Source organism: Vigna angularis, chromosome 7, assembly GCF_016808095.1.
Source record: "Vigna angularis cultivar LongXiaoDou No.4 chromosome 7, ASM1680809v1, whole genome shotgun sequence".
Lineage (NCBI taxonomy): Eukaryota > Viridiplantae > Streptophyta > Magnoliopsida > Fabales > Fabaceae > Vigna > Vigna angularis.
The window spans coordinates 17,042,329-17,061,543 of NC_068976.1; the positions used below are offsets into that span (position 1 = coordinate 17,042,329).

General features: G+C 32.1%; 3 protein-coding genes across 3 annotated transcripts; 1 reads left to right on the forward strand and 2 right to left on the reverse strand.

The window, feature by feature from the left end:
* Positions 1 to 3,936: 3,936 nt before the first annotated feature.
* LOC108337038 (uncharacterized) lies at positions 3,937 to 4,866 on the reverse strand. The gene has a single exon (XM_017573475.1). It carries the CDS (start codon positions 4,864 to 4,866, stop codon positions 3,937 to 3,939), a length of 930 nt encoding a protein of 309 aa, XP_017428964.1.
* An 886-nt stretch (positions 4,867 to 5,752) lies between these two features.
* On the forward strand, positions 5,753 to 9,952 carry LOC108338639 (elongator complex protein 3). Its single transcript, XM_017575643.2, has 10 exons — positions 5,753 to 6,272; positions 6,512 to 7,024; positions 7,127 to 7,196; positions 7,299 to 7,471; positions 7,836 to 8,010; positions 8,374 to 8,540; positions 8,662 to 8,881; positions 8,997 to 9,101; positions 9,222 to 9,374; positions 9,608 to 9,952. The coding sequence occupies exons 2-10, from the start codon at positions 6,555 to 6,557 to the stop codon at positions 9,767 to 9,769; spliced, it is 1,695 nt and encodes a 564-aa protein (XP_017431132.1). The 5' UTR covers positions 5,753 to 6,272; positions 6,512 to 6,554; the 3' UTR covers positions 9,770 to 9,952.
* Positions 9,953 to 17,147: 7,195 nt separating this feature from the next.
* LOC108337037 (ethylene-responsive transcription factor ABI4) lies at positions 17,148 to 17,936 on the reverse strand. Its single transcript, XM_017573474.1, has one exon. It carries the CDS (start codon positions 17,934 to 17,936, stop codon positions 17,148 to 17,150), a length of 789 nt encoding a protein of 262 aa, XP_017428963.1.
* Positions 17,937 to 19,215: the final 1,279 nt, after the last annotated feature.

Consider the following 19,215-nt stretch of genomic DNA (forward strand, 5'->3'; position numbering starts at 1 on the left):
TATTTAATAAAAATGTTTTTTTTTTAACTTTTCTAGTTGATTTATTGTTAATTATTTTATATTTTAAAATAAAAATATTATTTTATTAATGTTGGATAGTTATTGAAAAAAACATGGAGAGTGGTCATCACCGGAAATTCTAATTCCTTAAATTAACTTCTTATAATCCGTTATTTTTTCAAAAAAAATTATTAGATAAAATTAAATCATTATATATGCATATACTAATACATGTGTATACTCATTTAAACCTCCTTCTATATAAAATAGAGTATGGTTGTTAATTTTTTCAATTAATTTTCTCATATATAAAATTAATTTTACACATGGTTTTCCATGTGTAATAAATAGTTATTTACACATGGTTTCAAGTAATTATAATTTTTTGTGCAAATAAATATAAAAATGTATTATAAATTAGTAATAATAATTAATTTAAATACTAATTTTAAAATGTAAGTTCTTGATAATTTTTTATTGATTTCAATAATTTTAAAATATATAGAAGATCACAGTAAAAATTTTAATAGTCGTACCTTCAATGAAAGTATTTAAATTTAAAATAGGAAAAAAGAGTACATCACATTAAGACATTTATTTATTTGTATTTTTTTTTTTGGTTAAAAACAAAGTACTTTGAAATAAGAAAAGAAAAACATCATAAGCATAAAGAAAATGGAACAATCGAGTCATAAAAAAAACAGAGGAATTTATCTATTTTTTTCATTTTTAATCATAATTTAAGAAAATTACACCATAAACAATAATGAATGCATTTGTGTAAATAAAATTTGATGGGTGATAATTAATGGGCTAATATTGGATACATAATTGCTATCTTGGATTAAAGAAAGCCCATAGTCATCATGTTCAACCTCTGATTGGGTGAACCCCTGCGAAAGCCCAATCATATCAATCAGAGTTAAATTTTACTTTCTTTGTGTGTTTTTTCCTTTCAATTTTGCATCAAATTTACTCAACAAATTTTCAATGGTGGCCCATGCCGGTGTTTGGGTTTTATGCCTTTTCATTTATATATATATAAACTATATTTTAATCCTTACAAGAATTAAAAAATTATTTTATATAATATATATAACATTTAACTTAATATAATTAAAATATTCAGTTTAATTTTAATTATAGAAATAACTTATTTTTAGACAGCATTTTATCGAAAACTATATTCAGTTGCTTTGTATAAGAAAACTAATCAAATCACTTATTTTTGCTAACCTATATTTATTTTTACTGATTACTAGTGAAAATGCATGCGCGCATATATAGTTTATTTTATAATAATAAAAAATAAAAAATATTTATTTCAATTATAATTAAAATAGAATATGTTATTAAATTTGTAAAATTATATCCTCAAAAAATAATTAGAAAAAAACACTTAAAAAAATATAAAGGTAAAATAATTAATAAAAAAGTTTCTTTATACTATTATATAAACAATATTTAATTTTTTAGTGTTGATATTTTCTCTTTCAATTTTAGCTTTTAGTAATCATCGTTTTAAATTCAAATAATTATTCAAAATAAAAAAAAAATATTTTCTAATTTTATCCTTTTAATAATAACATTTTTGTATTCAAATAATTATTTATAATAAAAAAATATTTATATAATGAAAAAAATTACAAAACTTATTTTTTTATGTTTAATACATATTTTAGTCTATATTTTTGTTTGTTTTGTTTAAGGTGGTCATCGATTTTTTTCAAAGTTGTCTTAACTTTTGTTCAATTTAATCATTTTATCTTACGCATCTAAATTGTTTGAGGTTTGAGATTTTGGGTTGGGGATTTGGGTTTGATGTTTAGGGAACAGAGTTTAGGTGAAGGGTTTAGGTTTAGGGTGTACAATTTATGGTGATTAAGGTGTATGGTTTAGAGATATAGGATTTAGGGGTATATGGTTCAAGGTGTATAGGTTTTGGGGTTTATAGGGTTTGGGGTCTAGGGCTTGGAGTTTGGAGATTTGGATTTAGGGTATGGGGTTTGGGTTCAGGGTTTGGAGTTTGGATTTTCGGGTCGGGTTTTTTGTGGGTGTAGTGGTTCACGATGGTTGAGGGAGTGGTGTTAGTAACTCGAGATGGTATTCACAGTTACGAAGAAGGCGAACAATGGTGGCTTGCGGTGCTACCCCAACGTGGTTCGTTGTTGGTGGGTGGTGGCATGATTTTAGGTGGTGTTGTGGTTCACAATGTTTGAAGAATAAGAACATACTCGTGGTGGTTACTATGATTTGGTCTTTGGTGGCATGATGATGAACAAAAGTGGCTTGTGATCGCTTTGTGTTGCTATGTAGTAGTTGACGGAGATGGAAGGTGATGACAAATTACCGACAGAAGGAAATATGATCTAGTGGTGGATATGGTTTTGGGTGGTGAGAGATTGAAGATGATGAGGTGAATAAAGACAATGGATAGTCAGACAAAATCACTAATGACACATGTGGACACTCTTTTGTTAATGATTTAGATATTGTTAGAAAAAATATCAAATTGAATAAAAATTACAAAAATTATGACTATTTTGAGTGTCCAAAAAATTCGATGATCATTTTAAAAAAAATTGACGAAAATAAAAAACAAAATATAATTTAAACCTTATTTTATAATATTTTTAATAAAAGAATTATAGTTTAATTGATACAAAGTATAAATAGACATACATGAATTATTTTCTCACTAGTATTAATAAATATAAAATGAATGATGAAATATGTTCACCAAAACAACAATTAGTGAGCAGTTAACAAAAATATTTATCTTTATTAATAATTATAAATAATTAAGATAAAAGAGTCACTCGTTATATCTTGATTTGATTAATTATTTAGTGTGGTTGTAATGGTAGTAGACTCGAGACATGATAAATTAAGAACACTAACAGATTTATGAATAGTATTACTTGTATGTTGTTGTAATGTCTTTTTTGTTTCTAAAATGAGATAAATTTCCTTGAGAGTAGGTGGATATATGGTGCTTCCATGGATAATATTCTAGTTTGAACGGAAAGGTTTTATAAATTACTTTATTTTAAATAATCTAGGGAAGATTTTACACCACTCATAATATGCTTGATTATACCATTATTTATGTAATGAACTTATAATTAATTTTTGAAACTAAAGTTTATGTAAACAAAAAAATATTTATAATTAGTTTGATCTTAATCTTTGATGAGATGAATTTAATACTAATATTTTGAAAGATATTTGTTTGTTATTTTGTATTTAAGCTAAAGTTTGTAAACCAATATTTTTTAAGATTGATATTGTAGAGTGAGTTTGTATTTGAATGATGACTAACTTATATATGTTTCTATATATACTGATAATTAACTCTTAACACCTTATTTGTTTTATATTTTTCATTAACTGTAATTATATTTTAGTATTTCACCAAAAAATTAATGCTACAAATTAAAAAATAATTTTAAATTATATATACACGAATGAACTTTATATATATGTATGTGAATGGTGAAACATTTGTCATACTAATTTAACCACTGATACTTTATTTCAAAAACATTAAAATTTAATCTAGAAAAGATAAATCAAAATATTTACTAAAAAATCTTGAAAGTGCCTCTATTAAAAAATAATTACTAAACGAAACTTTTCATGAAGTCAATAGGGCAAGAATTCTCCAGTCAACTTTTCATACAGCTCTCCAAAATTAGCAGCTTGCCACGGAAGTGCTCCTACATTTTCTCTTTTTCTAAATTCTTTGACTGAAATTTAATAAATAAATAATAAATGGCGTAAAATAATGAAAATATTGTCAGATATTTGATTCAAGATCATCACTCTATTGCAATTACGTATCATATACGCTTTAAGAATTAGTTATTCCATAAAAAGTGGTCAAAGATAATTTCAGCTAAATCAAAAAGGAAAACAAATGAAAAAAAAAAAAAACTACAGTTCTGAGGATGAATCTGCATCAAAACCTTGAACTCCGTCATCATCATCACCTTGATTTTCCTTAACGTTGTTGATGTTGTTGTCGTGTCGTCTTCGGCTATCACAGTAGAACACGGTGGTAACAACGTAGCTAAAAACAACCACCACCGCATAAAAACACATAAGCAGCGGTTTGTTCCAAACGCCGATCTCCGTATTCTGATTCTCCAACATGGCTTCCACTTTCCGGTTTATAAAACCCGAAACAAAAACAAACAAGGCTGAGAGAACGCACCCGCACACCCTTCCTCCTCGAATTAAACCCCACCCGACCCGAACAGCATCCCATCCGACCCGATCCTCCGCCACGGAAACCACAATCCCAAGACTCAGCACCGATAAGAGGTACACCTCAGCACCCGACCCAATAATCCGAGTGAGGACCCGGATCAGTAGAGGTGACCCGAACGTTGCTGCTGCGAGGACGCGTGGCACGAGGGAGAAGGCCATGAGGAGGACGTAGACGAAGACGACGGTGACGGCGGGGCCCTTCCAGTTGGCGGCCCGGGGAGAGATGGGTTTGCCGTGGGCGGCGGTGTGTATGGCGGAGACGGCGGCGGCGAGGGAGATGGGGAAGGAGAGGAGAGCGTAGAGCAGGCGCGTGCGGAGGAGAGAAACGGCGTTGTCGCGCGACTCGTGCCAGACGTGGCGCGCCTCGACGCGCGTGTGGGCGACGCTTGCGACGGCTTCGAGGTGGTAGATTTTGGAGCGGAGTTGGTGGGTGGAGATTGCGAGCGTGAAAGTTAGGAAGGAGAGAGGGAGCGTGGTGAAACAGAGAATGAAACAGAAGATGAGTTTGTTGGTGTGAATGATTCTGAGAGAGTCCCATAGAATTTTCAGTGGCGAAATTACGAAACTCAATACTGCATCTTTGCCTTCCCACATCCTTTCTTCTTTCTTCTTCTTCTTCTTCTTCTCACAACTTCACAACCTCACCTTCTCCATCTCTTCCTCCCACTGTTCTTCACTTTTTCCTCCCACCCCCTTTCCTATCTAAACCTATTCAATTTTAAAATTTTTATTTTAATTTCTCCAGATTTTTTTTTTTATTAATTGTTTAACTTATTTTTCATTATATTTTTAAACTATTAAAATAAAATTATTTTGGTCCCGTGATATTTGGTTTCTAAGAGGTGTATAATTTTTGTAAATGGAATATGAAAGATTGAAAAGGACTAACAAAAAGGAAGGTACCTTCCTTTTTATTTACTAGTTCTTTTTATATATATATATTTAAATTTTTATTTACTAGTTCTTTTATATATATATGAATGGTGTAGGGCTTAAGATCGGTTGGAACAGTGGTTGTTGTTTTCAAGACTATAGTCTTTATGCTAATATATATATATATATATATATTATATGCAGGCTTACATAACTTGGTCCGCAGTGAAAATCGAATTTTAGGATTTGAGAAATTGGGAACACAGCATGGGAAATTACGATTTCTCTGTCCTCTCTCTGAATGGCCAGACAAATGGAGTGTGTTCATTTTTATTTTATTCACAATCATAAAATAAATAAATATAATATTCATAATTTAATTTTTTTATAATATACATTTTAAGATAATATTTGATGACATATTAAAGATTAAATATTAGTATAAAATACCGTTTAATAAATTTAATAGAGTTAATGTCATATTAAAACGTTATTTTTAAAAGCTTGGTATCAAAAATTGACAAATTTCTTTCACAATTAAATTTTAATAGTAAAGACTTATTTAACTTATGATGGAGATTAAAAATAAAGATATATTCATGTTTTCCTTTTTTTTAGAAACATGAAAATAAAATACATTGTGTATAATAACTAATTATTAATAGAGCTGATGTCTGAAGGGAGGCACAGCACTGTATATTCGCTGCACTTCAACACTGCATTGGAGTTGGGCTGCTGCTGGGATTGGGCCTGCATATTAAAGAAGACGGCGACGTATTGGAGTGGGGGTCTCATCTCACACAGCAATTTGGCAGAAAAGAAACTTACCCTCGAGCTAGGGCTTGGGCGAAGCGGAAAACGAAAGAGAGTGGAGCTCTAAGGCTCGTGCCACTTAACCGGGACTGCACGTGATCGGAGGAGCTCGAACCGGCTAGGAGTGGAGGCCGTCCTATAGGAGTTGATACAGATATATGATTAAGTGAAAGCAGAGAAATTCTCTTGGCAGAATAATAAATTATGTTTGGAAGTATGAGGGTGTAGCCCTTTGATTTTAGATGACCAGCAATTGTGTGTTTGGGGAAGGAAATTAAGGCGATGATGTTTGGTTCAGTCCATGGTATCGAAGGGTATGGGGAGCTAATATTATATGTTTCGTTTTGCTTGAAAGTGTGTGATGCATTGTTTGATTTCTGTCACAATTATGATTAAAGATGCTGCTCTGCTTGATGGCTGTTATGATACTGTTAGAATTTGTTGTTTGGTTCTGATGAATGAGTTTTCATTGATTGAGTATTCTGATATGAATTGGAATCATTCCTTGCCCTCTGTGGGATTGGGTTTTGAGTAATGCCTCTTTTGTTGTCAGGTTTTAGATAGGATACACTCGTTGGGTGATTAATAAGGGATTAATGTCTATGGCGGCGGTGGTGGAGGCGAGGAAGGCCCCGCGGCCGGGAAAGGGCGGTTACGAAGCGCACGGCCTGAGCGAGGAAGAAGCGCGTGTTCGAGCAATCGCTGAGATCGTGAACTCCATGGTAGACCTCTCCCACAAGGGCCAGAACGTGGACCTCAACGCCGTAAAGTCTGCAGCGTGCCGCAAGTACGGCCTCGCACGCGCGCCTAAGCTCGTGGAGATGATAGCCGCGCTCCCCGATGCGGAGCGCGAAACTCTCCTCCCCAAGCTCCGTGCCAAACCCGTCCGCACCGCCTCCGGAATCGCCGTAGTTGCCGTCATGTCCAAACCGCACCGCTGCCCGCACATCGCCACCACCGGGAACATCTGCGTTTACTGCCCTGGCGGTCCCGACTCCGACTTCGAGTACAGTACTCAGTCCTACACCGGTTACGAACCAACCAGCATGCGCGCGATTCGTGCGAGGTAGGGTTATGGTGCTGTTGTCTTTTAGTTTAGGGGTTAGGCTTGTTTTATTTTGTATACAAACTCTTGTGCTAATTTTTTGCGTTGTGGAACTTGAACTAGGTATAATCCATATGTTCAGGCAAGGAGTAGGATAGATCAGCTTAAGCGTTTGGGTCATAGCGTAGACAAGGTTTGGAGCTCATTTTTATCTCTGGAATAGTCCAATTCAAGTGCATGAAATTAGTGTAGATGTACTGTTTAAGTTTCTTATAATTATGGTCATTGTTTTCAGGTTGAGTTTATCTTAATGGGTGGTACCTTCATGTCTCTTCCAGCTGATTACCGTGATTACTTTATAAGAAATCTTCACGATGCTTTGTCTGGGCATACTTCAGTCAATGTGGAAGAGGCAGTAGCTTACTCTGAGCATGGAGCAACCAAATGTATTGGCATGACAATTGAAACGTAAGTTGTCTTTTAAGTAATTACATCTGCATTAAATGTGAATGTTTTGAGCCGTGGTCTGCTGGTCATGTGCAGTTGTAAATGAATGATGTTCATTTGTCTTTTCTTTTGGTTAATATAAATAATACATCCTTTGCAGATCAACATTTTTTTTGTGCAGCGATTAAAATGATATACTCAATATGAAAAGTTATAACTCAGATAGACTGGTGCAATTATGAAATTTTTAGGGTGTTTCTGCATTTCTTGTTTGTGCATATCTGTAATTAAGTTAGTGGAAACATATTGGGAAATCTACATGGCAATAGTGTGCCGTAACACATCTATGATGAGCTTATCAAGTTTGTGCTTCATAATTTATCAGGAGGCCAGATTATTGTCTTGGGCCTCACTTGCGCCAAATGCTTTCTTATGGTTGTACACGATTGGAGATTGGAGTCCAAAGCACCTATGAGGATGTTGCCCGAGACACAAACAGAGGACACACTGTAGCTGCTGTAGCTGATTGCTTTTCCTTGGCTAAAGATGCTGGTTTCAAGGTTTCTTACTCTTATTTAAATCTATACATTCAGTAGAAAGCATTACTTTGTCCTGACCAACCATTCCCCTATGTGTCTCTCTGCTGCATCTTTTTTATACAAATATATTGATACATATTTCTGGTCATGTATTTTGAATCAACTTTTACTGCACTCATCATATTTGTATAGACTATAACTGGAACAAGTTTTAGATAGATTTATTAGTATGATAAGCCAACTTAGGCGCTACAAATAGTCGACATTTCTGTAGTTGTATTTCCTTTTACACCGAGGTCTAGGTTAGTCATGTATCATGAATTTTATCCAATTTTCCCCTTTTGTAATTTGGTTTATGCTTATTTTCTCCGGCTTTTGCTTTAGGTTGTTGCTCACATGATGCCTGATCTTCCAAATGTTGGTGTTGAGAGGGACATGGAAAGTTTTCGGGAGTTTTTTGAGAGCCCCTTGTTTAGAGCAGATGGGCTTAAAATATATCCTACACTTGTAATTCGTGGAACAGGGCTTTATGAGCTCTGGAAAACTGGCAGGTATTTCAAATATTTATTTTTATTGGACTACTTCGTTTCCAGAACTTTTTAATTTTTCTCTTTTTTCTTTAAAAAATTAAACTGTTCTGTAGAAGATAAAAAATCATTACTAAAATTGTAGGTATAGAAATTATCCACCAGAGCAACTTGTGGACATCATAGCAAGGATCCTTGCAATGGTACCACCATGGACACGTGTTTATAGAGTTCAGCGGGATATTCCTATGCCTTTGGTTACCTCCGGGGTTGAGAAAGGGAATTTGAGGGAGCTAGCATTAGCTCGAATGGAAGACTTGGGATTGAAATGTCGTGATGTTCGGACCAGGGAAGCTGGAATCCAGGTTATTGTGCAGAGCTGATTTTGTTTGGGAATTTTGTGTAACAAAGACTGCTGACACAATTTATTTTCTGATACCATTTTGGAGCAACCCACAAACATTTTCTATCTCTCTGTAGGATATTCACCACCAAATTAGGCCAGAGGAGGTGGAGCTTGTTCGGCGTGATTATATGGCAAATGAGGGTTGGGAAACATTTCTATCATATGAAGATACACGACAAGTAGTTTGATCTCCCTTCCTTTTTCTTTATTGCTTGTGCCTTTTTCCCTCTTTAATTGTGAATCAAACCTGTTGTCGAAACACAGCAATGACCTTGAGCAAACTCTGTTCTTGCAAACAGGATATCCTTGTTGGTTTGTTGCGTCTGCGAAAATGTGGCCGCAATACTACATGTCCAGAGCTTATGGGGAAGTGTTCAATTGTTCGTGAACTCCATGTTTATGGGACTGCCGTACCAGTTCATGGACGGGATGCTGACAAGCTACAACACCAGGTAATACTGTGTTGCACATATGGAGAGGACATGCAACTTGAATAGAAATTTTCAGTCTGATTATTTTTGCTGACACAATTTTAGAATCTGCAAGCTGCCAAGTTTGTTTATGTAAAACTCTTTAGAGGAATGCTGATGATATTCATTCATACTGTGGCTTTTTTATATGTAATCACATGTCCTTTTTCTATTCTCTTGCTTGACCTAGTTTGGACCAAAACTATTGTTAACAGGGTTATGGTACACTTTTAATGGAGGAGGCAGAGCGTATTGCTTGCAGAGAACACAGATCAACAAAAATAGCTGTAATTTCAGGGGTGGGCACACGCCATTATTACAGGAAACTGGGATATGAGCTTGAAGGACCTTACATGGTGAAATATTTAGCGAAATAACACACTAGTTAATTCTTATGTAATTTTGTAGCATAAGTTAATTATATGTTTCATTTGCCAATCAAAAGACATTCATTTGTGCAGAGGTTCCCTAACGCCCCCTCCCCCCAATTCTCTCTCGGCTAGGTTTCTTGAGATTTATTCAATATCTTTATTATACGTATCTTTTGAAGTTGGTATTCACTTTCTTGTACAAGTTTGTCACCATAGAGATGTCTCCACTTGCTATCTTATAATCTCTTTTGGGTGAATGGACATGTTTTTAATAATGAAGAGACCTAATTTAATTTTATATTAATTTTATCTGAACTCGGAAAATTCTTGGTCTGTTTGGTTAGAGGAAGGGAAGCGAGAGAGTTAATTTTGTTTGTTTGGTTGTGAGAGAATGAAAGAAATAATTTTAAAATTAGAGGGATCTATACTTTTTTATTAAATCAATCCAATTATCCAATATTTTCAGAGTTTTTTTCTTTTATTTTTCAAATTTCTTCAAAGCTTTTTGAAACTTAATTAAATAGCTATATTCAATTTTGTTCCGTGTATTTTTTTTCAACTTGTTTTTTGTTTTTCAGAATTTCTTACTTCAAATCAAATGTCATTTGTTGATCACGAAGGATTAATTAATCAATTTTAGTATTCCATTAAACGATAGATATTTTTCAGTACGTGTTTTTTTTATTTAGTACTTGAATATCGAAGTTCTTGTACATGTTTAAGAGAGGTAAAATAATCTACAAACCACGTCAAATTATGCTAGTTATAAGAAATTTGCATTGTAATGTTTTTTTTAGTATTCGAAATATTGATTAGAGTAATTTGAAAGATTCTCATATTTTCTGCCCCAATTCTAGTTTAAAAATCGATATAGATTAGTTTTAGAATAATGTTTGAATAGTAAAAGTCACATCAGCACAAATTTGAGATTTGGTGGTGAGATTTTGAATATCTTGAATATCTTGCTGTGGTGATAAATGAGTGAACTACGACATAGAATTTGTTATTGTATTAAATATTGAAGAAAAAGCAACATAGAAATATAATAAAATTTAATAACTTATTTTGTTTTATTTCTTTTAACCATTTCAATTTCATAAATTTATTTTTAAAAGACCAACTTTTTAAAAATAATTTAATGAGTTTTTTCTATTGAATAAATGTAATATTTCTCCTTATAATTCATTTTACTCCTTTTATTTTGTTTCTTTTTTCTTGTTTTTGAAGCTTGTTTTTACTGAGTATTCTAACCACTTCTATCACTTCTGGCACTTAAGTATTTTAGCTACTCTTAACATCCTTAGACAATTTTGATATCTACCTGATATGTTACCTAGTTGAGTATCATCCATTCTTTGTTGCAAGTGTTTTAGTTCTCTCAAGAACATACCACAAATCCACAACAGATGTTTAACTCTCAATGAGAGGATATGTTTACGATTACAATCTGACACTTGTATATTGATCTTTAATCTTCATGCTTGTGCTTGCTCTTTTTCTCTTCTCTTTAGTGAAGTTGTTCCTTTTATTAGAGAAACATCAAACAATGTAAGCGTGAAGAGTAGTAAAGTGAATACTTGCTCTTTTTATCTTCTTTTCTCTTCTTCAATGAAGTTGTTTCCTTCGATTGATAAGATGCATATGAAGCAGGCGTTGAACATCAATATTGTTGATCATTTAGCTGATTTTGATTTATATGCTCCTTCTCTTCTCTATTTTCTCTAGATGGAAGAGCTTCAGATGATGTGTATGAGTTTGGTCCTCTCCTTCCCTTTTATATTTATCAAATAAAGGGGAGAAAAGAGATACACACATCAACATCTAGGAGCATGTACTCAGGGGGAGTACGTCAGACCATAGGATAAAATATAATAGCACAAAATCAGAGGGAGTCTTCAGATTCTTAGAAGTTCATGCATAACTTTGTACACGTTTATGTAATATGTTTATGTGTATAAATATCAGTTCATTTATTTATTTTGTGCTTTGATTTTAGTCTTTTCTTTACCTTGTGTTCTGATTGTTTACCATGCCTTGATTATTTGGCCTTTATTTATTTTAATTGTTTAGAACACTAATCCGCATGCATTAGACAAAACAATAAGAAATATAAATTCGCAAAATGATTAAACAACTAAAAACTTTAAATGATTCATAATTGCACCTCTGTGTTGAACGAAAAAAAATCATATCGTTTAGATGTATTTGTTAAACATAAAAAAAGGAGAGATTGTTAAGACAAAATCATCTATAAGACTAATAAGTCTAAACACTCTCATATGTTTTGAAGTTTAACAAAACAACATTAAACGAAAAGAGAATATAAAAATGTCATCACTAAATTATCAAGATAACAAAAACTTAAATGTTAAGCTCAAAATCTCTAAATACCTAGTAACATAGGAAAGCCTTAGAAAAACACTTATGCCTAAACGAGACATTATACTAAACGATTCCCAAAGTTAAAGTGTCTATGAGAGTTGTGCTAAAAGCAAAAGTTATATTGTTCCAAATGGTAATCAGTCAAACTCTCAAAAAGAATGTAAAAGTGTCGAGACAATGTTTTTGGTAAAAGCCCTTTAAAAGTCTCAATCAATATTCCAAACACTTATAGAGGACAAACTTGCTAAAACGATCTAGCTGAAGGAAGCATAATATTAAAGCGTTTATAATAGACTAGACGATACCATGAGCTAAACCTCCTATTTTATCCAACGATGAAGTTCTTAATCAACGACTGGTATCTTTATAGAAAAGCTTAAATGATAAAATGTTGTAGAAAACGTAAAAAGAACTTTGTTGTTCTAAACAAGCATTAAATGTCATTAAATGCTTAACTTTCAAAAACAACAAAAATGATAAGAGAAAAAACATATCTCTTTCATGCATATCTACTTTATTTTATGGAGATTAAATAATACATGCATCCACCTCCTTTATTCAAAATATATAAGAAGTGGATGTTAGAGACAAAGAAGACATTCATGGAATGTTCTCTGCATAGGATGACAAGAATTATGTAATATTATGTATTCCATTTAATATATTATAAACATTTTGACATTTTTCTTAGGTCAAGATAAAATTTATTATTAAAACTCTGGTAATTGTATGGAAAAAAATTAATTGAGAAAAGTTACAAGAAAACTTAAGAATTCATTGATTCCTAACTACTCGCCAAACAAGCTACTCGCTCACCCAGTGAGTATACACTCGTCCAGTCTAAAACTCTCTAGAAAAACACTTTCCTATTCGCCTAGCAAGTCATTTGCTCGTCCAACGACTCTGCATAATCTGCAGAACTTCAAAACTTCACCAAAAGCACCCTCTCAACATCACTTGACCTCTTTTAGGTACTTTTACCAATTTCAATCACTTCCATTTGATAATCTAAGCAACAACTGACCTATCTAAGCATATATAATTCAACTATAATCAGTTCTAAACTTATTTTGTAAAAAAATTGTAACTTAAACCAATTAAAACCTCAACCTATAAACCATAACTCAAATCTACCACTTTTAACCCATAACTCAGCCATTTAGGAATTTGACCAAGTCACAAATGACCTAAAAACATACCTCAAACACTCCATTTTACCTCAGTCTTCTTGATTTTAAAATTCACTACTCCAAATCCCTAAAATACACTTAAACAACTTTGCAAACATGCCAAAATGACTACCGCTTCATTCTTAAACACATATCAATTAATTATCATCTCAAACAAGTTACAAATGACCAAATTAACTGTCCTAAACCACAAATTCTTACCTTAGACCAATATTTAAGACAATTACCTCTCAAACCTCTATTTTAGATCAAAATTGACTTATAACTCTACTCACACCTTTCCTCTTAACATTTCAACCAAAATTAACACAATACAATCATACCAACCACATTCACAAGGTTACTCCAAGTTTACACAAAATTGACACAAAGAATCAAGCATCATACCATTCATTATCCTCAATCAAACACAATTAACACAAAAACGAGCATTTTAGACATGGCCAACCGTATACAATAACATACATACCAAAAATCACAATTTCATACATTATAATCCAATTTAAAGACAAACAATAGCTTCTCTTACCTTATACTGAAGCTACTAAGCTCTATAAACGTCGAAACCCTTACTTTCGACTCAAGGAATCCTAAAAATGCTTACAAACCGTGAAATTGAAATCAAATTAAGACCTTAGAATCACTGATCAATAAGGAACAAGAAAAGAAAGGTGGACGACACATGCGTTACCCCTAAGCTAGAAATTTTAGGAATAGAACAACGAAAAGAAAAATGAACATACCTCACACTTCTTAGGCACTTTCTGATCAAACAGATTATTAAGAGTCATATACCTTAGAAAGAGAAGGTAGAGAAACTTAAAAAATGAATTTTTAGAGAGAGTTTATGTTTTAAGTAATGTGACGAGTTTAAAATATTTTATTTACATTATTAAATTATTTTAAAAATAAAATACTTGGTTTTTAAAGTATTTATCAATTCTAATACTCATATTTATAAGTTCTTACAAAATATATATATTTTATTTGTGTGAGACTGGAATAAAAATATTTATTATTTTTGAAAATTGAAAACATATTTATATCAATTAAAATATACCCAAGTATATACTTTAAAACAATACAACAATATAAGAATGTGATTTTTTTATGACACTTGGATTATAACCCCAACTAATAAACTTTTACTAAAATTACATGTTTTTGCAGTGAAGGTTCTAATTAAATTTTTAAAGATTTTTTTAATGTCACGTATAAACATGTTGTTGCAATATAAACATAAACATGGGGATATTTAAAATAAGTAAATCATGTTTGAAAAAAAAACTTGTTAAAATCTTAGTCTAAACATATTCAAAGTCATGTAATTATCGATATCATTTTATAATTGAAAAAATATCTCAAATTTCATATTATATATATATATATATATATATATATATATATATATATATATATATATATATATATATATATATATATATATATATATATATATATATATATATATATATATATATATATATATATATATATATATATATGCTTTACATTTAACAAAAGGACAATAACAATAATGTTCATATACTCCAGAAACTAAACTCAAATTACAAGTAAAAATAATTACTTTCACAACATGTCAATCAAATTATTTAAATAACTATTACTTTAAGAGTTATATTTCATCTTCTTAAAATATATGTTAAAAATGATTTTATTATTAAACTAATATATTAAAATAATAATAAACAGAAAGATATATATAATTCTTTTAAAGTTACACATCCAACTCAATTTAGATTTTAACTTAAATCAGAAGTGCAATAACTAAAGCTTTTTATTCTATCAATTTTACAATATATAAATTTAAACTTCACCTTGTACATTAAATTAAGCATAAGCTTAACATGAAGTATCTTTACATTTTTAAGACTTTGAAAAAAAATGTAAATAATATAAAATTAGACCTAGATTTTATAGCACATCAAATAAACTCATTATTGCATCTCATTCTATATAGTAAATAAAATGCTATATTAATATTCACAACTAATAATAATTATTAATAACTGTTATTATTAGTAGTTGTTATTTCAATATTTTTCTTTAATATTACTACTAGATATTTATTCACCACTGATATGTTGTATTTACATGACACATGCAGTAATATTATTTTATTGTTCTGAGAGCACGAATAGCAATATTATTTTAATCAAATATTTACATATTAATCTATTAAAATGTTTAAATATTTACATATTACATTAAATAGTATTTATGTATGTTAGCTATTACTCATAATATTATTTCACTAAAATATTATTGTACTAACATATTTACTTACATGATATAACATATAAGGTACGGTTGTATTATTTACCAAATAGTTATCTACTTTATCAAAATATTTACATACAACTATCTATTTTGTCAAAATATTCATATACTACATACTACTGATAAAAAAAAGTTATACCATATTATTTATTCATATAAATATAGATTACAAGAATTATGTAATATTATGTATTCCATAAAATATATTATAAACCTCTTGAAGATAAATTTTTTTTTATTAAAATTCTTATAATTATATGAAAAAAAAATTGATTGAGAAAAGTTACAAGAAAACTTAAGAACTCAATATTTGAAGTAAAGTTTCAATACAAAACAAATAACTGTATTGGCACTGCCACTTTCTAAAAGAATTAAAAGAACTTATAAAGATCTGCAACTCTACTCTAAAATTTGAAGAACACGATATGGATAAGGCAAGAACCTAAGGCAAGAAGGCAGGAACATAAGCCCGACAAAAATAAAAACCCTAAGAGACGGCAAGAACCCTAAGGCACGAAGACAAGAACCTGCTCCCGACAAAAATAAAAACCCTAAGCCAAACCCGACAAGTATAAAAGAACCCTAAAACAAACCTCGACAAGTATAGAAGAACCCTTAGACAAGCCCCACCAAGAACCCTTAGACAAGCCCCACAAGTAAGAAGAACCCTTAATCTGCTCCATGACAAAAATTGAAGATCCATAAGCTCGACAAGAAGACAATAACCCTAAATATGTTCAGACAATAATAGAACCTAACGTCAAACAAGACAAAAACCCAATAAGATAGTCTTAAGGCAATATCCCTAAGTCCCACAAGAATCCAACAAGAATCTAAAGTAGATAACAGTAAATAAATCTAAAGTAGATAATAGTAAATAGGTACAAAGTATGATACAGATGAAGAATGGTAATAACCCTAAAGACAGCTATGTTAAGGAGAGAAACTTTTAACACAGATTCGAGCTTGTTAAAGAGAAAAAATTCTAACACAGATTCGAGCTATGAAAATACTAAAGCAAGTTTCAGTTTAAGATAAAGTTATAACATTATACCAATAATATAATAATATATATAATATAATTCTTATAGAAACGGATCCCAATATATTGCTGCTGATAAGATAATACAGATATCCCTATCATGCTAATAAAGTTAACTTGACATCTTGTAGCAGCCTTTTTAAGACATAAACTTCAAATATAAGACAATATATTGCTGCTGATAAAATAATACAGATATCCTGTCATGCTAATAAAGTTAACTTGACATCCTGGAGCAGCCTTTTTGAGACATAAACTTCAAATATAAGACAGACACCATTCATATCTATATAACCTTAATCCTATGTACTCCACACCCTAACAGAATTGATACATCACTTATATATTCACATAACACTGTAACCTCTGGTGATGCAAGGTATTCATCGTCTGAGATGACCTTTTATTAACTACTACTACTTCTGTATCATAAGGGCTTAGGAGTTCCTTTTGAGGAAGATTACATGCATCAGGGAGTTTGCAGAGAGTCCCAAGGACCCACTTCAAGAAAGGTTTCAGCTTCATTAATTCCTGCAGCATCTGGTATCAGAGGGAAATCAAGAGACCTTGCAGCTTCAGCCCAGATGGAATCATCAAACATAGGGTCAGGAATGTCATTGAAAGACCCCCCAAAGGGATCAACCGTGTCCTCGTTGATCTCCAAGGGGTTGGAGGGGTGAATCGCCATGGGGATGGTGGTGTTTTCATAGGGAACTGCGACATGAGAGTCGCTGGCGTACACTGGCGCAGAATCAGCAATTGCATGTTGAGGAGGCATGGAGAGCACAGGGTTGAACATGATGTTGGTGTCATCGGTGAGGTTGTTGATGAAATCAAAGGAGGGGAGATTGAAAATGTCATAGGGAGAGGGAATCTGAGAGTGTTGAAGCTGTGGTGATGGTTGCATGTGAGGGATCTGAGGGCTTGGTGGTGGAAACTGGAAATTAAAGGCCAAGGCCATAGCAAGGTCTGGGAGGTTGAGTTTTGCATCAGATCCGTAGAGCTGACGTGCTGCACAATCATAAGCCATGGCAGCCTCTACAGAGGTCTCATATGTGCCAAGCCAGAGGCGTGCACCACGGTTAGGCTCACGGATCTCAGCCACCCATTTGCCCCAAGTTCTCTGCCTCACACCTTTGAAGGTGCAACTGGCATTCTCAGGGCCTCCTTTGCCTCTCATACACCCCTTTCTGGAACTCGCTTTTGCAGATTTTTTCACCTGCTTACTAGCATTCATTCTCATGCCTGATGTCAGCATTATGCTAGGGGAGTTACCAAGGAGAGAAGGGTTGGTATGGTGTGAGAAAAAGGGAGGTGATGAGGGTATTTATACTCAGATAAGAAGTGTTATAGAGTTAATAATTAACCCAAGTATTTGAAACGTGGCCATTAGTGGAGTTTAGTAGCTACTTGGCATGATGAACTTGGATCATCGTGTCAACCTTGAGTCTCATTGTTGGCTTCTCTTGAACACACTTGGCTCGGGTTTTTGTTTGTATACAAACTCAGGTAGAGAAGATTCGAGAGCAAACTCTCATTTGGTTTTCCTTTTATTTAGTTAGTGAAATAAATGAGACCATGAATGCACAACATAAAAAATGAAAGATAAGGGAAGAAATTAAAAGCTGTGAGAGGAGGGATGCGGTTTCTCTTGGTGTATGTTGTCTATCAGATGCTGTTTTGTCATGTGACATTTGGAAGAAACGGTTCAAGATAACTATGACTCAGGAATGAAAATTTAATCCGTGACATTGCAATAATTACAAAGCCAAAGTAACTGATCCTAGTAGTTTCAAAGTTTAGAGTTGTAATCAGTGCACATTAAAAGAACTTCAACTAGAGTCAATGACTGAGCAAAGTGCTGCTGAGCATGTCAGTCTACCAAAATGGATAGACATTTTGCATTCACACATACTCACTAGTTATTTATCTGTTAGTTTTTCTTTTGTAATAACTTAGAAAGAAGTGGTTCCTCCCAGCTCGGGTAAGGAAATATAAAAGAACTGTGCAGATCACTCTTTAAATGCACTTATCAATACTGATAAATTAAGATAAAAAGTAGTATAGAAAGGTTGTATTATTTAAAGCTGAAAATATTCACATCACAACTGCACTTTATTAGCATCTAAAGTAACATCTCTGGATTTAGAAACTGACATGAAATAAATTAGATATATTATATTACTTTTTACTTGTATTCCTCTGTGTACGACAGAGGTATCACAAGGACAATTTGCAAGTACAACATTTTTTATTTATTTTTTTGTCTATGATTCTTGGGTATCATGTTTATCTCCTAACTTTTGATTTGTTTGCTTTTCACATCGGGTATCATGTACAATATATATTTACATTTACATATATATATATATATATATATATATATATATATATATATATATATATATATATATATATATATATATATATATATATATATATATATATATATATATATATATATATATATATATATATATATATATATATATATATATATATGTGTGTGTGGGTGTGCGCGCGCGCTCTCTTTTTGT